Source organism: Cebus imitator, unplaced genomic scaffold (assembly GCF_001604975.1).
Source record: "Cebus imitator isolate Cc_AM_T3 unplaced genomic scaffold, Cebus_imitator-1.0 Scaffold36, whole genome shotgun sequence".
Lineage (NCBI taxonomy): Eukaryota > Metazoa > Chordata > Mammalia > Primates > Cebidae > Cebus > Cebus imitator.
Genome location: NW_016107351.1, coordinates 8,796,727 through 8,818,408, shown reverse-complemented (window position 1 = coordinate 8,818,408; position 21,682 = coordinate 8,796,727). Strand labels below are relative to the sequence as shown.

General features: G+C 34.7%; 2 protein-coding genes across 2 annotated transcripts in view; one reads left to right on the top strand and one right to left on the bottom strand.

Annotated features, from left to right (window-relative positions):
* LOC108301579 (eyes shut homolog) overlaps positions 1-15,306 on the top strand; it is a 1,388,593-nt gene extending 1,373,287 nt beyond the window's left edge. The window contains exons 31-32 of the mRNA XM_017524691.2: positions 8,409-8,570; positions 13,236-15,306. Coding sequence (XP_017380180.2) covers positions 8,409-8,570; positions 13,236-14,437 — 1,364 coding nt within the window. The 3' untranslated portion in view covers positions 14,438-15,306. The remainder of the gene's footprint in view (positions 1-8,408; positions 8,571-13,235) is intronic.
* Positions 15,307-20,431: 5,125 nt separating this feature from the next.
* The window catches only part of PHF3 (PHD finger protein 3), an 83,865-nt gene continuing 82,614 nt past the window's right edge, over positions 20,432-21,682 (bottom strand). The window contains exon 12 of the mRNA XM_017524690.2: positions 20,432-21,680. Coding sequence (XP_017380179.1) covers positions 21,285-21,680 — 396 coding nt within the window. The 3' untranslated portion in view covers positions 20,432-21,284. The remainder of the gene's footprint in view (positions 21,681-21,682) is intronic.

The window sequence follows — 21,682 nt, the reverse complement described above, 5'->3', positions numbered from 1 at the left end:
ATGTTGACCAGGATGGTCTCGATCTCTTGACCTCGTGATCCACCCGCCTCGGCCTCCCACAGTGCTGGGATTACAGGCTTGAGCCACCGCGCCCGGCCTGATCTCTCATGTTTCTACACAACTTTTTTTTTTTTTCAGCTTTTATATTAGATTCGGGAGATACAGGTGCAGGTTTGTTACAAGAGTGTATTGCATGATTCTAACGTTTGAGGTACAATTGAACCAGTCACCCAGGTAGTGAGAATAGTACTCAATAGTTTCTCAAACCCTTACTCCCATCTTCCTCTCCCCAATTTTGTAGCCCCCAGTGTTAATCGTTCCCATCTTTATGTCCATGTGTATCCAATGTTTAGCTCCCACTTATAAAGGGAACACTCAGTATTTGGTTTTCTGTTTCTGTGTTAATTCTCTTAGGGTAATGGCCTCTGGCTGCTTATTAGAGGTACTGGCTGTTTTGGTTCTCGGTTATCTTTTCAAGTATGTTTGTGTAGAAAATATCCTTGAAAGACAAGGATAACATCTTCCTTTGGAACAATAAGCCAGTTTGCTTACTGCCTTATAAGATAGAGACACTATCTTCATTTGGAGCAAAAAGCAAGCATGCTTTTTGCATGCCCATTATAAAAATATTTGGATCTCTAAGCTCAGCTTTCCTCCCCAAGCAACCTACTGCATGTTTATAACCTGGTCCCTGAGAGAATAGAGGTTCATAGAACTGACTCAAAAATGCTGATACTTTGGCTACTGCTAATTCTGTAATAAACTATCCTGTGTCTGTGATCCAGGGGTTTCATGTATTTTACTATCATCTTTGAAAATGTTGCAAGCATATGGATGCAACTGGAGGCCATTATCCTAAGCAAATTAACACAGGAGCAGAAAACCAAACATCACCTGTTCTCACTTATAAGTAGGAGCTAAACATTGAGTACAAATAGATATAAAGATGAGAACAATAGACACTGGAGGCTACTAGAGGGGGTAGGGAGGGAGGAGGACAAGGGCTAAAAAACTACCTATTGGGTACTATGCTCACTACTTGGGTGATGGGATCAGTTGTACCCCAAACCTCAGCATCATGCAATTTACCCATGTAAGAAACCTGCACATGGACCCCTGGACTTAAAATACAAGTTGAAATTAAGAAAAGAAGAGAATGTTGCAGGCTAATAAGTTAGCTAGCCAGTAGGTAAATGTCTCAAAATCTTCCCAGTCTTTGATAATGTGATTTGGTCCCCATAACCTCTCTGACCTGATCTATTAAAACTCTTCCCTTCCTTAATACCTGTCCAGTCACACTGCCATCCTTCCTGTTATTTAGTACTGGTAGGAACCCTATCACCCCAGGGTTCATCATTCCTTCTCTCCTCAAAGACCCACTTAGCTCAATTCTTACCTCCTTGAGGTGTTCATTCTTTCTTTTTTTTTTTCTCTGACCTTTTCTGCAAGATGCAGTAGGATAATTACAGGGCATTCCCTAGAAAGTGTTGATAACAATTTTCTTTATTAATTGGAAAATAATTACTTCCCCAGTCTCTTTTTTTTTTAAAGGAAAAGAAAAAGAAAGAAAAAGAAAGGAAAGAAAGAAAAAAGAGAGAAAGGAAAAAAAAAAGGAATGAAGGAGAGGAAGAAAGAGGAAGAGGAAGAGGGAGAGAGAACCGGAGTGTTGCTTTATTGCCCAGGCTAGAATGCAGTCTAAAAATGGGTATTGAAAACCTCTTTTATGCTTAATAATGGAGACAGGAAAAAAAAATGAGGGAAGAAAATAAACACCACGTTCCTCATAATGCCTTTCCTGCCCCACAGGCACACATCCCTTTTTCCTTTCCCTGTTTTTCTAAGACGTATCAACATATATTTATTCACTATTTCAACATATATATTTAGTTTACTAACATATATCAACATGTATGTTCATTTAGTTTACTATTTCCACCCACAAGGATGAAAGCACAAAGAATTTTGTTTTACTGTTATGTCCCAGACAGGCAGCCAAAATACTTGAATTCAACTTCTGTGAGCCTAATGAACGTGTTGGCACAAACCTTTGCCTATGGTGAAATAAGGAGGATTGCCAATGGTCACTAAATCTAGAAGATGAATAGCCAATCAGGAAACATTAATTTAAGGTTTCAAAATGCATGTGGAATATTTTCACCACAAAGTGATCATTTTTAGGAGTTGACAGACATACAAGAAATAACTGGGCAGAGCTCAATGACTAATCACTGGTATGACCACCTCAAATTTTCCCTTGACTTAATTTTAATCCATAAACATTTAAATCATATTGAGCATAGTCATTTTTCCAGTTCAAGTTTATCCCTGAAGCCTGCTAAGTAACAGTGTACCTCTTTTTGAAATGACATCTTTCACCAATATTTTGAATGTATATTATTAATGTAATCCTCCCCAGTACTTTCTGTTACTGAATACTTAAATAATAAGCTATTAGAGCCAAAACCTTTCTCATTATATAAAAAACAGGCATTCAATATCTTCTTAAAACATACAATGTCAGAGCTATTAATAAAATTTATTTCTTGTGATTTTTAGTTCAGTGACATTTACATATAATTTCAGTATGTGTCACTTCTTTGGAAAAGCACTAGTTAGGTCATCAGCTGTTTTATGATACACTCACATGTGCACAGATAATTCTCAACTCCTGCACTGACCCAGTATCAACAATAGTTTCAGCAAAAACCTCCTCCTGAAATACAATTCGAGCTCCTCCCTGCTTGGTGACAAGGAACCCTCTTATCATGCTGTTGTTGACTAGCCTCTTCCATTATTGAGACCCCCTCCCAGCTGTTCAATCCAGCCAAGGGAAAGTAGTAAAGCCATATAGGTACTACCACAAAACCTAGCCTCACAGGTGTTTTTATCTGCATTTTTCATTTGTTCAATATTTCCGACAAACTCTTCCTCAAGAGGGAGAGGGTAGAGAAAAGGTTACTTATAAGATGTTAAAGGTGAATATCAAATATAAACAAACAGTACAAACTATTCATTAGTTTTTGGAAAATATTAGCTATCTGCTAACAACGTAAAGCTTGACTTCTAGCTCAAACTATTCACAATAATATGAGCCACATAAGTTAAAGGCCTATAAATTTTAAAACAATACAAATTTATGGTATAAAAATATAGAATGCAGAACTGGAATCTGAGGAAGACAATATAGGAGATTATATATAACTATGTGTTGAATAATGTTTTTAAATTTAAAAAAAAAGAATTTTGGTAAAAACAAAATTAAAAATTTTGAATAACATACCATAAGTAAAGTCGAAAGAAAAATGACAGTATATGAGGATATACTTGCAATATAAGAAAACATTAGGACCCAGAAGGCATTTTAAAAATTGCAAATCAAATTTAAAAACATACAACATGAACAAAAAAGTCACAGAAAAACACAAAAGGCCAATATTCACACAAGAAACTCAGCTTCACTTGTAATCTGCAAAATGCAAATTAAAATAAAATGAAAATCTATGATTGCTAAAACTTAAAATTTTAATAATCTCAAGTGTGATTGAGGACATAGATAAGGATATTCTGTCATCCTCTGCTGGTTGGAGTATAAATTAATGCGGACACTTTCGAGGGCAGTTTGGTGGCATCTATTAACTCTAAAAATGAACACAGACCATCACGCTGCAATTCCATTTCTCACGTTTGCACATGAGAAACTTTCTCACGTTTGCATGGAGATAAAATCAAGTATGTTTTTTGTATCAGTATTAGTAATAACAAAACAATTTTAAGCAACTCAAGTGTCTGTCAATATGGCAGTGGTTAGGTAATCTAAGATGATCAAACTATGACAAATCCAGTAGTAAAAGCCAGTGCATCTGAAGTTTAAAGAACAGGAGGAAAGTGTACAGACAGTAGCATCATATTTCCATATAGGTTATTCATTGAACATCTTCAGGGAACACTATTCACATAGATTACAATGTGACGACTTCCCCTTGGGGTTATGCAGTGCACAATATGCGCAATGATGCATGAAAGGCATGAGGAAGGGATAAAGTTGGGAATTTAATAGGAGGTCAAATCATGCAAAGCTTCAGAGGCCATGGTAAAGAATCCACATTTTATTCTAAGTAAAATCCCTGAAGGGTTTAAAGAGGGCAATGAATTGATGTTTTAAAAAGGTTTCTCTGGCAGATATATAAAATGGATATGAACGAATTAGTTCAACCATTGTGGAAGGCAGTGTGGCGATTCTTCAAGTACCTAGAAACAGAAATTCCATTTGACCCAGCAATCCCGATACTGGGTATATATCCAAAGGATTATAAATCATTCTACTATAAGGACACGTGCACACGAATGTTCATTGCAGCACTGCTTGCAATAGCAAAGACCTGGAACCAACCCAAATGCCCATCGATGATAGACTGGACAAGGAAAATGTGGCACATATGCACCATGGAATATTATGCAGCCATCAAAAACGGTGAGTTTGTGTCCTTTGTAGGGACATGGATGAACCTGGAAACCATCATTCTCAGCAAACTGACAGAAGAGCAGAAGATCAAACACCATATGTTCCCACTCATAGGCGGGTGTTGAACAATGAGAACACATGGACACAGGGAGGGGAGCACTACACACTGGGGTCTGTTGGGGGGAAATAGGGGAGGGAAGGTGGGTGGTGGGGAGTTGGGGGGAGAGAGCAAGGGGAGAGATGCCAGATGTAGGTGATGGGGAGGAAGGCAGCAAATCACACTGCCACGTGTGTACCTATGCAACAATTTTGCATGTTCTTCACATGTACCCTAAAACCTAAAATGCAATAAATTTAAAAAAATATATCTATTAAAAAAAAAGTAAAAGATCAATGAGGAGTATATTGCAATGGTCTAATCAAGAGTTGATAGTGGCCTCAACTGGGATGGTGGCAGTGGTAATGGAAAGATGGGGCAAATATGAAATATATCATTCAGATATAATCTACTAATGCATTATATTGGGAAAAGTAGAGGAAATTTTGGAAAGAATGCAATCAAATTGATTACCAAGTCTCCATATGGGGCCTTGAATGGGTGGTGGGACCATTTACTGATCTGAGGAAGGCTGAGAGAAGAATATCTTTCAGCAGTACAACTTCAAACATGTTAAGTTCGATATAACTGAGATAGCCAAAACAAATAATCAATAAGAGAGATGACTACATAAAACTAAAGCTAAGAGAAGAGGTTTAGACAGATGTAAAGTTTCAAGGAGTTATCATATGTATAGGTATTTCTTAAAGTCATGGAAATAGAGGAGAGGCCACTAATAGAAAGAAGAGAGATGGGCCATGGAAAGCCGTAAGGAATTATAAAGTTTATAAGGCATGGGCACATGAAGCCAGAGAGATAGGGTGGGAAATCAGGAGAAATGGAACACAACTGAAATAGCCTAGTTACCCTTCAATGAGGGAACTGCTAAGGAAATCATCTTATATCCATTTTCTAGTTTTGCAGAACTAGTATCTGAGGAAGATTAAAGATTAAAAAACAATAGACAAAATACAGTCAACTGATCTTTGACAAAAGAGAAAGAATAAAATGGGGAAAGGATAATCTTTTTGATAAATGATGCTAGAAGAAATGGATATCCACAAGCAAAAATTAAAAAAAAAAATTTAGACACAGACATGACATCCTTCACAAAATTTAACTCAAAATGAATCCATGGCTTAAAAGTAAAATAAAAAAAAAACTATAAAACTCCTAAAAGAAAATATAAGAGAAAATATAGATGACTTTGAGTTTTGATGATGAGTTTCTAGATACCATAACAAAGGCAGAATCAATGAAAGAAAAAATTGATAAATTAGATTTCATTAAAATTTTTTTAAAACTAATCTGCCAAAGACACTTGAAAGAGAGAGAATACAAGCCACAGACTGGCAGAAAATATTTACAAAATACATATCTGATAGAGAACTGTTATCCAAAGTAAACAAAGAATTCTTAAAATTCAACACAAAAATTAAAAACTCAATTTTAAAAATGGGCAAAAGATCTAAACATAAACCTCACCAAAGATAACCAGATGGCAAGTGAGTATATGAAGATGCTCAACATCATATATCATTAGGAAATTACAAATTATAAAAACTGTATAACACTAGATACTTTTTAGAATAGCTAAAACCCAAACACTTATCACCCAAAGTCAGCAAGGATGTGGAACAACAGGAACTCTCATTCATTACTGGTAATGCAAAATTGAACAACAATTTTGGAAGACAGTTGGGATTGGGCAGTTTCTTACAAAACTAAAAATACTCTTACCATTATGATCAAGCAATTGTGTTCCTTGGTATTTGTCCAAAGGAGCTGAAAACGAATGTGCATACTATATGATTATAACTCTATGATATTCTGAAAAAGGCAAAACTATGAAGTGAGTAAAAAAAGATCAGTGGTTGCCAGGGTGGAAGGAGGGTCAAATAGGCAAGCAAAGAGTTTTAAGGCAATAAAATGATGTATGATTTTATGGATGATGCTGTAATGGTAAATACATTTCACAATGCATTTGTCAAAATCCCTAAAATTACATAGGAGTGAATCCTATGTAAATGAACTTATGTGATAATGATGTGTCAATATAGATTCATCCATTTAACAAACATATTCTGGTGGGCGACACTGACAGTGGAGGAGGCTGTACATGTGCTGAGGCAGGGTTATATAGGAACTCTAATACTTTCCACTCGGTTTTGCTGTGAACCTAAAATGGCTCTGAAAAAATAAAGTGTATTTTTTAAAATACCAAACATGTATTTAAAAAACAATAGGCAAAGTATGCTAGTATCAACTTCAAAAAGATAGATGGAAAAAAATCAATTATTTATGCATAGTTCATATAAAATGTGGTTTATTTAAAATAAATCAAGTATTAGATATACGCACACATTAATTGTATGTGTATTTTTTTTTTAGTCTGGCTACATGTACAATAAACTTGGCAGTAATTCTCAGAATTAAGAGAGGAGAAAGAACAATGAAATTCCACTAAAGAAAGTTTTACACTGTTTTATAGTGTTCGTCTTATAATAAACATGTATTAATTTAGCAATATTTACAAAATAGTTTCAAAAAGATACATTTTAAATCACCCTTGTATTCTTAAAAATTTGACCAGATTTTATGAAAATGTGGTCCAAGGAACCCCTATGTCAGAAACACCAGGAGGAGGAGGGTTTATTAAAAATGGGGTACTTTCTGAATCCCATCCCCGCTTTTTTTTCTTTTAAGACAAGGTCTCACTCTGTCACCCAGACTGGAGTGCAGTGGCACCATCTAAGCTCACTCCAACCTCCACCTCCCAAGCTCAATTGATCCTTTCACCTCAGCCTCCCCAGTAGCTGGGACCACAGGCATTCACCACCATGTCCAGCTAATATTTTTATATTTTGTAGAGATGGGGTTCACCATGTTGCCCAGGCTGGTCTCAAATTCCTGAGCTCAAGCGATCCTCCAGCCTCAGCCTCCCAAAGTGCTGGGATTACAGGAGCGAGCCTCTGCTCCTGGCTTTAATAAATCCAGCCCTCCAGGAATGAGGTATAGGACTTTGCATTCTTAGCAACACCATCAAGTTATTCTAACCTCTACCCTTCTGAATAAGTCAAAATGAATGAATGACGTTTTTTAAAAATCAGCAAATGCCAACACCTTCTGGATAAATACCTACCAATTGTTCAGTCTAAAGTAAAAGGTGACAGCTCCCAAAGAGTGGGAAGAAAACTAAATAACTAGATTAATGACTAAGCTATGTTCTGAACCAGAGCACACTCTAAGAAGCACTGTTACATTATAAGAAGAAATATAGATTCCATAGGGATAAAAACTGGCCAAATGTGCAGAACTTTCCTTCTTCCTCTCATAATTCCCATTGGGTCCATTGTACACAGAAGCAAAAATTAGTATCAATATATTATGCCTTAAAATGTATCCTGACTTGATTATACTCTACATCTGAATCAGAAATATAGAGGCTGAAGAATAATTCACATAGTGTTGTCCTCTATCTTCCGCCATTTGAACTACTTTTCTGAAAGCATTATAAATGTAAAACATTTCCAAGAATCTCAGCTATGCTTCTTATCTCTCTATACAACGCAATCTAGAGCAGACTTGTGTCACATACGTATCAGCCAAAAAGTCACAGTTACCAGAAATAAGAGGCTTTTCAATAACTGGCTCCATTACAAAAGACTAAAGGTAGTGGAATTAGAACAGACTCATAAAGTTCCGAAAGTTCGATGTACTCACCTACAAGCAACTCTTGGAAGATAAATCCTTAAATTACAAAATTATGTAAGCAATTTACTGTATTTATGAGCAATGTTTTTAATCCAGCAGATAACTCACAGAGTTCTCTTTCTCTCCTCCCCCCAGCTTTATCCATAAGTGATCCATCTTTCAGAAGCAATGAATTATCCTGGATGTCTTTTGCTTCCTTTCGTGTTCGAAAAAAGACACATATTCAATTGCAGTTTCAGCCTCTTGCTGCAGATGGTATCCTATTTTACGCTGCACAACACTTAAAAGCCCAGTCAGGTAAGATTGGCAGGCTGTTTGTTTGCAGAATGAAAGAGGAAAAAAAACCTAATGAATTCCTAATAGTCTATTAAGTAATGTATGATAGTGTTTATTTTGTGTTACCTAGTCTTTAAATATGTAACCATTTGATTATGTTCTGTTAACACTGCAAGTGTATGCTTATGAATTTAGAGGCCCTAAATATATAGCGAATAAAATAGCAAGAGATTTGTTAGAATTAAAGTTAGCAAAATCTAAATAAAGTATATGCTGAACTTTAAAACAATCCCATAAAAAAAATAAAGCCATGCATGATAGTCCTATGACAGAGTAGACAAAATATGCATGTAGAAGATTTTTTAAAAGGAAGGCATGGCTATCTGATATATTTCATGTAGATTCACCCACATTTATAGCTTGGAAAAATTCTAAGTCATTCTGTCGTCCAAATAGTAAACCCAGGATTTGTGTTCTGAAATGCTTATAAAAACATTTGGAACTTAAAAAGATACATATTTACCATAAAATATGAAATAAAGTATCCAATTAGTGTTTTAAAAATTAATTTTTTAGGTTTTACTACTTTACCTTTGATTTCCATTTTCATACATTTCTCCAAAATTCTGACAAAGACATTTGGACATACAGTTACATCTCTATTGTAAAGTATTTTTAAAATCTTACACTTGACTTTCAGTTTCTCAGAAAATGAGAAACAATTTTGGTATTGAGAAATAATTACATTTGCTTATTTTACATCATTAACAAAAATGGTGCTCTAATTTTCAGAATCTAAGTAGTTCTTATAGAAGTGTCTTGATTTGCTTCTAAATGATAAGAATATCAGGGAATTGGACCAAAGTGATTTCATCTCAATGCACTTCTGAAATACCTTCAAAATAATTTCAAAGAAAAAAGCATAATTGAGCTATAAAATACAGCTTAGAAGAAATCTGTTCTCCTGAGATATGATATTTGGTTTTAAATTCATGATTAAATCTCCCTGTGAAAATGTCAAATAGGAGAACCACACACAAAGAGAAATTTTCTATTTATAAATCGAGACATTAAAAGACAATCAGCTTCAGTTACATTGCTCGTAAAACTCAAAATTAATGTAAGCAAGACCTATGGAAAAGAGCAGAAAATCAAGGTATATTCGGGATTGTGACTGGCCAGAAATATTGTACTATAGTTTTATAATCAGTACAATAGATACATATTTGTGTTTATGTATATGAAATATAAAGCTCATACACATTAATACACATGGGAGGGCAAGAGCACATCCTCTTACATCTGTTATTCAGTGCATGTACTTCATAACAATCAAGAGTTTCCTTTATGCCATCAGACACTATTTACAGAGATTCATTAGTTTCACGATTGATGCATTTGACACTTATATAAGATCATGAAAATTTTAAAATATTAAAAATGTTTACATGCTTAAACCTAGATTAATCAAAAACAATTATCAGATGAAAGGCATAAACTTATGTTTTTAGTAATAAGTAATATAACAAGTTTATTTGAAGTCTGTCTCATTTAAGGCTGCAGAAAACACAGCTGACAGTCCTGTACTTTGTACTTCCTCTAAGAGCTGTGTCTGATGTAAACATTAACCAAGTCTTCCTAGTTGATCCTCTGCTAAGAGGACCCATTAGTAAAAACTAACCACTTAATACGCAATGTTAAAATCCAAAAATTTAAACATAAGCAGCCAATGCAGTTTTCACATTTTCAAAATGAAATTCTAAATTAATGTGGTTTATCTCTTTAGAGATTAATAATTTGAGTACTCTCAAGTAGTGTAAAATTTAAAACAAAATAACTAAAATAACTTGAAAAGTATACGAGATGATTTCAGATCTCTGACTTTTGAAAGATGTTTTAAAGAAATAAGACCCTGGCCTCTTTTCATTTATTTCTGCTAAAAACGTAACACCTTTAAAAGATTTTTGATATATATAAATTAAGCACAAATTAAAGCCTGAATTCATCTTGATATAGTTATAATTCTCCCAGACTAATGTGTACAGAAAGTCCTAGTCATTGCAATGTGAAATTAAAACATACTCAAAACAACTGTAAGATTTAAATTACTTTGCTTTCATTGTCTACAGAAAAGAATGTATATACAATTTCCCTGATATGCTGATTCTGTAGTCTCTTCACAAATATTAGGTCCTATAAGTTTTCTCTATAATAAAACACAGTGGGATAGCAGGTGATGAGGTAGAAACAATAGCAGAACAGAGGTGGGAAGAGCCTCAGCCATGGTTGAGTGGGCATTAAATAGCCAAAGTGAATTCATTTATGATCTTCATGCTATTTGATCTCTCTTTCTTGTAACAACTCTTCATTACATTTTCTTACTCTAATGCCAATCTGAGGTCGGGTGCCTGTAATCCCAGCACTTTGGGAAGCCGAGGCAGGCAGATTACCTGAGGTCAGAAGGACAAGACCAGCCTGGTCAACATGGCAAAACCCTGTCTCTACCAAAAATACAAAAATTAGCAGGGCGTAATGGCCAGCACCTGTAGTCCAAGCTACTCAGGAGGCTGAGGCAGGAGAATCACTTGAACCCGGGATGTGGAGGTTGTAGTGAGCCCAAGATTGCACCACTGCATTCCAGCCTGAGCAACAAAGCAAGACTCCATCTCAAAATAATAATGCCAATCTGTACTTACGACCCATAACTACAGCATCATATCCTAATGCACTAAAATTAAAAGCCTATGATTTTTTTAAGTTAATACAGCTTTTAGTTTCCATAGCCAGAGAGAAAACTTTTGTCGATTTTGCACATGAACATACTAGCCGAGTTAAAATAACCTTTCTTCACAGAAGCTTTCCTTGTTCTTTCTTCTGGTTGGCAACATGACCAGTCATAGCATAGATCACAGTTTCAGCTTTCCTAATCATTTCTTAGGTATTTTTTATTCCAAGGTAGCTCTTCACTATAAAATTGTTTACTACAGGAACACTCTATAACACAAGGAGCAAGAAAAGCTTGCTCCATAATCCTGTGAAAGGTAACTGGCTTGTGTTCACTTCCAGGCCACAAAGTATATTTAGGTTGCTATAAATTTTTTTTAACTTAGTATCAATAATGTTTACTTATTCTAGTTTTTTTGTGGTATAACTCAATGTATATCTTTTCTTTGCTAATCTGAAAGTTCATGACGCTCCTTCTCTTTCCTTATAGTTAAAAATGCTGTACATGTTAGAAATTAGTATGCAAATAAACTTTTTTTGTTATGAATTTTTAAAACAATTTTCATGCCATTATAGGAAAAGTTTTTGCTTTCAAGCTAAAACTATTAGTTGGGAAATATTGAGTCATCTCAACCCACAGCCCTACACAAGTATTTCTTTATTCAATAATTATTTGTTTAGCATCTATTTATGTGCCAGATAGCATTCTGGGTGCTGGGAATAAACTACTGAACCAAACCAGAAACAGACCCTGTTCTCATAAAGCTTAAACCTAGCGGATAAAGCAGCTATTAACCAAATAATCACATATGTAATTGACATATTATACTCACTAAAAATTCCCTATGAGGAAAATAAAGCAAGAGAACCATAGTTTGATAGGTGAAGAACTACAGAGCTGCCAAGTATTCCAACCACTCTAGAATGGCTTGGTATAGACCACAATGGAGAATAGGAAAGAACACCATTTGCAGAAGGGAGGTGAGGAAATATGGCACTTCAGAAGGAGGAATAACTAGTGTAGCACAGTGCCAAATGTCCCTGGATGAGGAAAGAGAAAGGTTGGGAAATTTCAGAGGGAGAGGAAAATGTTTCGTGGAAGACATCTGCATGGTTCATTATGTATTAATAAATAAGTCATTTTGCTATCTTCTTGAAGCAATCTTACATTGAAGAGCAACACACTTTTTCTGAGCAAGTGGAGTTGCCTTTACTTTTCTTCTGAATGCCTCACTGCAACTTCAGATGCTGGATGGTATTTGTTCCAATTTCTTCACACGACTATATAATTATAAAATGAGATATATAGTAATGGAGGGAAACCTAGTGATTTAAAGCACTGACAGAAAAAATACCTGACCAACTATGGGAAATCAAGGAAAACTTCTCTGAGGAAGTGACATTTTATCTGAAACCCGAAGAATGGGTAGGAGTTACCTAGTTGAGGTGGAATGGGGTGGTGGAGTGTTCCTAGAAAACAGGCAGATGAAATCCTTAACAAGGTCAGTGTTGTTCAAGTAAATAAAGTGTAAGGATGGGGAAAGAGAACATTCCTGGTAAGGTTGGAGAGGAAAGGAGCCAGGAATGTTCAGAGAATTTATAGGTATGTTAAAGAGTTTAAGTACCTAGCCTGACAATAGTGAATGCCATTAAACAGCGGCATAAAGATCAGGCTTTCATTTGAAGAAAAACCTCACTTTAATTTACAACCACAATACATTCATTCAATGAGAACTTTCCACATCTAGGGAAAATTTATGTAGCCAATTGCTAAACAAAATGAAAGAACACAGAACACATGCATTTTGCTCTGTGAGTGGAACTAAAACTAACACAATTGTGCTCAAGATGTTACTTTTTTCCCCATAACCAAAACTTACCCAACTTGACCAGAAAGAGTAAAAGTTTTCAATGGAAAACTTTTACTGTTGCTAATTAAACATACTATTTGGTTTCTTGCAGGTGATTTTTTATGTATCTCTTTAGTGAATGGTTCTGTTCAACTTCGATACAACCTTGGTGACAGAACTATCATTCTAGAAACTCTCCAAAAAGTAACAACAAATGGAAGTACTTGGCACATAATAAAAGCAGGAAGAGTTGGTGCAGAAGGCTACCTGGATCTAGATGGGATAAATGTTACAGAAAAAGCCTCCACTAAAATGAGTTCCCTGGACACAAATACAGACTTCTATATTGGAGGGGTATCTTTCTTAAATCTTATAAATCCCATGGCAATAGAAAATGAACCCATAGGTTTTCAAGGCTGTATCCGGGAAGTTATCATAAATAATCAAGAATTACAATTAACTGAATCTGGAGCAAAAGGTGGTTCAAATGTAGGTGACTGTGACGGGACAGCCTGTGGGTACAACACATGCAGAAACGGAGGTAAATGTACAGCAAATGGCACAACGTTTTCTTGCAGATGTTTGCCAGAATGGGCTGGAAATACATGTAACCAGTCTGTATACTGTTTGAATAATCTTTGCCTCCACCAGTCTTTATGTATACCCGACCAATCATTTTCTTACAGTTGCCTATGTACTTTGGGTTGGGTGGGAAGGTATTGTGAAAACAAAACTTCATTTTCAACTGCAAAATTTATGGGTAATTCTTACATTAAATATATTGATCCAAATTATAGAATGAGAAACCTCCAGTTCACTACTATATCCTTAAATTTCAGTACTACCAAAACAGAAGGTCTCATTGTATGGATGGGAATAGCTCAAAATGAAGAAAATGATTTTTTGGCAATTGGTCTCCATAATCAGACCTTGAAAATAGCAGTTAACTTAGGAGAAAGAATATCTGTGCCTATGAGCTATAACAATGACACATTCTGTTGTAACAAATGGCACCATGTAGTTGTAATTCAAAATCAGACTCTTATCAAGGCCTACCTAAATAACAGTCTAATTCTTTCCGAAGATATTGATCCACATAAAAAATTTGTTGCTCTAAACTATGATGGTATTTGTTATCTAGGGGGCTTTGAATATGGTCGAAAGGTAAATATCATTACTCAAGAGATTTTTAAAACCAATTTTGTTGGCAAAATTAAAGATGTTGTGTTTTTTCAGGATCCAAAAAAAACTGAACTAATTAAATCAGAAGGATACAACGTTTATGATGGAGATGAACAAAATGAGGTTACATAAGTTAACACCAGAGATTTTAGTACACACTATATATAAATGTAGTTATATTGATAGTTATTTATTTGGTACATTGCCCACAGGGAATCAACTGTTTACTATTACCTGAAATAGTCTAAATGCTAACATATCTTTTTGTTAACACTGGAAAATGTCACTGAAAGTTCTCATTGTTTTTCCTACCATCTGTGTGTTTTTCCTACAATCTAATTTATGTGTATATATTTTGATTCATGTTTTAACTCCAGTAATTCGTTCAGAGCTTACTCATGGAATATGCTTATTCACGGAATGTGCTTATTCATTTTGCTTATCCACTTTGTACCTGTCCCTCATGTTTAAATTTTAAAATCAATATGTAGATAAAATTTTAAAATCATTGTGTAAACTGAATTTTAAAATGTTTAAAATTCAGTTGGGAATGAATTAGGGATAGGTACAAATAAGAAAAAAATCAAGTTATTAACCAAAGGAAAAATAAAAATTATACAAAGCAATGTAACCATATTACATGGCTTAGCTACAACTATTTATACGATTCAATGACGTAAAACTTGAAAATAGATATAAATCAAAAGTATTGCATGAATGTAGAAAAGAAAGAGAGGTGAACAGGCTGGTAAGAGCTAAATCCTTATCTTTTATAGTAAGACATCAATAGATATTACAGTATGTGCAACTTTAAAAAATAGTATATGCATATCACAAACATGAAGGCGAATATCCTAAATGTCTAAAAGAATTGAAAATGGTTGCCTGTGGAGAGAAGAGTAGTGCAGAGGCCTGTTGCTGTTTATAAACCTTGTAGAGCTGTTTGACTTTTTAAAACCATGTACTCATATTAACTGATCAAATTAAAAAATTAACCTTAATTTGTATTTAACTGCTTTCAAGTCTACAGATCTCAATACTGGGCATAAAATAGGCTCTAAACAATGCCACTGAGAATTACTGTCCTAACAATTTAGTACTGTTAAAAGCATAAGTTTAAAAAGTATTATTTTGCCCAAATCAGTTATTGATATAATTGTGAGTGGAATTTTCACTTCCCACTCCCAGTCCACCATTGCAGATTGGAAAGCAGTTATTGCTGTTGTTACCTAACATTTTCTGAGTTTGGTATCTGTGACAATTTTGTCACCTGGCAACTGGCAACATATGACTTGGTGAATTACCAGGTAGAACAGGTCATCTAGAGAAAAAATATCTTAGTAATAAGCAGCATGTAGCGTTAAAAAGAAAAAAATATGATTATTCATCAAAGAATTTACAAAAAATAAGCGCTAATACATAGTTAACTTCTTAATACCTGTGCAGATTCCAACCTATACAAAGGAACTAGGTAATTTATCATTCAAAAAATATTACAGATTTTTGTCTTATTTTAGCCACTCCATTCCAATCAAAAGGCTACAGACATTCCTCAAAGGACCTAGGACCACAAGTTAAGAATGTTGGCACCATTTGACAGGGCACAAATTGCTTCCAAACCTACTGTCCCTATTGACACTAGAAGTGTGCGGGTAGAATATAAGGTAGAATTGCAGAATGTTTACGCATTGATTCAAGGGTTTTTTTTAATAGAAACGATTCAAGACAACTCCAACAAATTTTGCTGAAAAACGGTGACCTAAACTTGTATTGGTCCATACTATTGCATTTAACTTTGGAGATACTTAGATGATAAAGATAAATGCTCTAAAGAAATTCCTTTCGGCAGCTGGTAATCAAATCGAACTTTTCAGAAAACACACTTTATGTATAAAACAAGAAGGCTGCTTTATGAAAGGTTACAAAATCTTTGAAGAAATGTTCCCATATTAGGCCACGTGTTCTCTCATAATAAAGTGTGCCTTTTCTTTAAAGTAGCACTTCCTGAAGTGTGGCCCAAGAACCCCCGGGATATTTTCAAGGAATCCAAAGATCCTCCCTTTCCCAACAACAAATGCACATATAGCCAGATTTTCTTCATATATTTCAAATAAAATGACATATTACAAAACACTGAATGCAGAGCAGGTAAGAGAATCCAGCCCTGAGTCAGAAATTGGAAATATGCAAAAATGAAAACAATGTGATACTCTTACTAAATTAGTTTGGAACTTTTACATAAATGTTATATTAACCAATGATATTATTTAAAATGTTTAATGTTTATCATTTTAATTTCTAGTTTGCTAAATAATTATATAACCCATATAAACAAAAGCTTTGGCATTATTTAAAAGTGTAAGGGGTCTTGAAAACAAGTTTTGGGAATTGCTGCCTTAAAGCTTCTTTTCACAGTTGCAATTTTATGTTCAGATTTTAAAACTTGTCTTCTACCTGGAAGCTCCACAAAACTGGACTCTCCCATGTTGCTCATCATTGAATTCCAAATGCAGATTAACTGTGCTTGCAAAATAAGCACACAATATTTAAGAACTGAAAACTGCTGCCTATCCTCCTATAAATCAAAATGACTTGAAAATATATTTTTCACCTTAAAATCCTGCAAATTTCATGTAACAAATTAACATTATTCCTGCTTCCTGTCATTGCTATCCTGGTGATGATGGTGTTAACGATTTCCTATGTGAAATGCTTTTCCAGTATGAAATAAAAATAACTGCTACAAAAGGACCTTTAAGATGGTTTTACCATAAATGTCATGAGGTTTCTTAAACTGTTGAATGTACACAGAACTTTTAAAAAAGTGTAGTAATAGTTTTCAGTCTCCTTTTAAATAAGTTCCTGAAAAAAATCATTATTTTGGAAAAAAAAATCTTAAGGCATATTTTTAAAAGACAGCTTGGGCTAATATATATACATACATACATACATACATAGACACACACACACGCACGCATACACTGATTTATTTCATAGAAAAAGTATTTTGGGGATATTTGGATTTATATTGGATTCACAATGCCCTTTAAGCGCTTAGGCTGTTATTTGCCTTAATGACTGCTCTATATCTATCTGTAAGATTAAACTTGCCAGGATGGACTGAAGTTTTCAAAGCACTTCCAGCTACTGATCTTTGTTTTCAACTCACCACCTTCTTGCTCTATATAATAATTACTATAATTCTTTGTAAAACAGAAATCAAAGAATCAGGGTGTTCTGCACCTTTTTTAAAAGCAATAACCAATTCTATTTGCAATTTGCTTTAAGAGACAGAAATCAAACCTGATTATGTATATAGTTCTTTGTAGTCATTAGTGACTACATTATAGTTCTTTGTAATCTTCAGTGAGTAAGTAGCCTTACCAGTTTTAGATGGATCTTAGAAGATGAGCATAGTACAACTAGTATATCCAAATGTTAAAGTATCTTTTACTAAGATCTGGTTCATTATCAAGCTCTCATAATGCATTTAAGTTTGCTTCATATACTTTAAAAACAGTTACTATTAAAAACTTAGGAACAACAAAGTTACCTGTTAATGAGTAGTTTTACGTTAACATAGTTAATACGGCGTAACTCTTCATTTTCCTCTCTATTGCTGGTGTTAATTGTTCCTAAATTTTTAACATATATTTACTATAGATTTAGCTATTCTATAATTTTAAAGATTTAAGATTCACCCACAATATAAGCTACAATTAGAGAGTCAAGGGCTGTGGTAGATGATGCCCCCACCCCCGAAATATGTCTACATCCCAAACCTTGGAACACCTGTAAATAGGTTACATTGCAATGGGGAATTAAGGTCACAGATAGAATTTAGGTTGCTAATCAACTGACCTTAAAATAGGAAGATTACCCTGGATTATCTGGGTGGAGGTCAATGTAATCACAAAGGTCCTTTTAGTGGAAGAGGGAATCAGAAGGGAAAGTCAGAGATGGTAGAAAAAGACTGGGTTCCACACTGCTGGCTTTAAATATGGAAGGGATATGAGCTAAGGAAAATTGGGTGCCCCTCTAGAAGCTAGAAACCAAGGGGGAAAAAAAGGAATCTCCCTGAAACCCTCCAGAAAACGAATGCATCCTGCTGATCTTAACTAGTGAGATCTGCATAAACTTCTGATCCACAGAACCATAAGATCATAAATTTGTGCAGTTTTAAGCCACTACGCTTGTAGTAATTCATCACAGCAGCAACAGAAAACAAGACTAGAGAATTAAGATTTGTGATTAATATAAACTTTGCTCATCTGTACAAAAGAACCTATAGGTTTTTGGTTATGTCTTCTGGCTCACGCTGAGGAGTCGGGTTGCTCAGTTTGGCAAAATGCAAAGAAAGACAGCTATGAAATGTATATATAATCATCAGGCTTTTGCTTCTTTTTCTCATTCTCAATTCTCAGAGCACAACTGCTAAGCAAAGAGAAAACTGAGCTAGGATTCCAACTCTGACAACAGCAGGATAACCTAGGCAAGTTTCCCAACTCTCTAAGTTCCAGTTTCCTCAGCTCTAAGCCTTTACTTTGAGCTGACCAACGTTTACATTAAGTGCTCACAACTAGGGTTGGCTTACAGAGGGCTCATGAAGGCTTCCTTATTGCCACAAATACTACATAGGGTGAACTTTACAGGTACTAAGATGCCCTGGTACTTTTATCTAAAAGAGGTACGCGTAAGCTGTCTTAAGATGATTCTAAGTTTTTTTAAGTATAAAACTTTAAGGACAGGTTTTTCTTAAAACAGGAAAAACTAAAAGATGAACTCATTAATTCACTAGTTTGTGTAACGCTGGTTATACCTGGGACTGAGAATGGCTTTGGATCTGCTACTTGTTGAAAACTTTTCTCATTTTCCCTTTTCTCCCTCAAAAGAAAAACCTCAAATAGTTCATATGATCATACTTTTCCTACTCTCCACACAATGTTTCAGTCAATCAGGGGTTACAAGATCTGCTTCTAACCCGATGTTCATCCCTAACAGGTGGCTATATGGGCCTTATCTATTTTAAGAACAAGTATCTATCAAGATTCAGTAAGATCTGATACAGAATCTTAGAGTAAGCATCACAGTATGTAGAAGAAACTATTAGCTAAGAGGTGATCCAAAACTGACCTGAAAGCTTGTTTTCATTCATTAACCCATTCTTTTTTACTTTTACTTTGCAAAAGAAATCTGGTGTCTGATAACCCCTCACTCAAATGTATCAGTAAAGGCAGATTTACTGACAACACAAACATTTGAAATTGAAAAACTAGTATTTTTGTTTTTAATATGTAAAACTCTGACAGCAATTTTTTTGGTAATGGTGCATATTATGACTAACTTAGGCTTTGTTTTGTTTGGGAACTTTGTTTTCTAACAAGTTAATTTCCAAAAGGAAAGTGGATAAAGTTAAACAGACTTTTAATACAAGTCCTCTGTTTCAGAACTTTCTGCTGATAAATTCCAGAGGGCAAGGACAGGGAAAAAAGTACTGCAAGTCACTGCAAATTAGATAGAATCTTTGGTACTGAATTTCCTCCCTTCTCTCCAGCAAAAACAAGGATAATTCTGTTTCAAAACCAATTTTTAACTTTAATCTTTAAGTTCTTTAGGAAAACAATCAATTTTTGTGGATTTATATTTTTCTTCATTAATATAGGTAAGTAAATATACTGAGTTCTCTTTCTTCTGTTTTTTGGGTTTTTTCAGTCTCAAATGTCAACATCATTTGGTACCTCCTGCATTAAATTATTGCCATCAAAACCATGTGTTTTAGGATGTAAATAAATTTAGATATGAATTAACAATAGCCTCTTCATATGCTTTCAAGTGAAACTGGCATATGAAACTATATAGTTACTATACAAACTAGGCTAAATCACATTTATAAAAAGATTCAAAACACATTTCTCTTAAAGTTCTGTGGTTTTAAATTTTAATCATTAATGAGTCAGAGTACCAAACTGTGATGGTGTAAAAGTTTTCGAAACTTATCTATAAAGTGGGCTATAGCTGCACAGTGTTTCATAGGTGGTTCTACATTCTAGCCTCTTTAGAACTACACAGTTCATCTCAGCCTATCATTTAAGATTTTAAAAAATTGTTTTTCCTCTCATCTAATGCCTGACATAGATAGTCTATATGTTCTTGGCTCAGTAAGAGAAAAACAATGTCTGAAGGTAATTAAAGCTTTAAAGAAGAAATTCTTCTGCTGAATTTCAAGTCACACACACAAAATAGGTGAGAAATTCTTTTATCATATTTAGAATCAAAATATCCCTTAAAATATTTACATTTTACAGTAAAAAGGATAGGAAAACACAAGATCATGTACAAGCTTAAGTATTCAAGTTTCTGAAGAGCCAAAAATGAAAATAATGGCCTACCACAAAGCTGTAGTATATGGTAATAAGTGACTTCAATGAGTGCAGATTAAAGCAATAAATGTACCCCTTGGGCTTCTGATTCTTGGTCAAAACTGCTCAACTAAATGATTAGCATAATCTGATTATTAAGTTGCTTGGATTTTTGCTGCTCCTCTACGGTTTCTTTAAAAACAGTGCAATTTAAAACAAACTTACAGAGCACACATTACTCCCAAATTAGTCATCATATAAAGGACATTCACTAGAGGCAGTAAATATATTCCATAGTTAACCATATTTACCAATTAAGGAATAAAACTAAAACTTCTAAGCCTTTATTGCATATTAATAAAACAAATCTTTGAATATACAGCAATGTAAAACTTTTAAAAATATTAAATTCCTAATAACTAGGGACAATTGGTATGAAGAAGGGATGATGAGCACTGGTACAGAACACTCTGCACCAACACACAGAATTCACTGTTGTGCAAATGACCAATAGTAAAAATTTTAAAGATGGCACAATCCTAGCAGGCAATCTTTCTTTTGTTTACAAGATACAACATTTAACAGTTATTTAAATGTAATCCTGAAGCAGCCTGCAAATTTTACCTTTTGCTTTTAGTTCTGTCAGTGTGGTCCCTATCTTTGTGGTCCCTATCCCTGTCCTTTTCTCCTTCTCTGTGTTTACTTTTCTCTCGTTCTTTGTCCTTCTCATAGTCTTCACTTTTAGGTTTATCTGGCTTCTTGTCTACATTCCTACCATCTCTGCTTGCTTTGCCATCTGTTCCTCGATCACCATGTGATAACCGTGCCCTCTCTTTATCTTTGTGCCCTTCCTCCCTGCTTTTTCTGTCTCTGTCTTTGTCTTGGCTTCTGTCTCTGCGTCTATGCCTTTCAGATTCTTGCTCCCATTCCTTTTCATGTCGCTCTCTTTTCAAGTGGTGTGAATCACTATAAAATCTCTGGCGGTCCCCTTTACCCCTATTAAATGGCCTATCCAGTT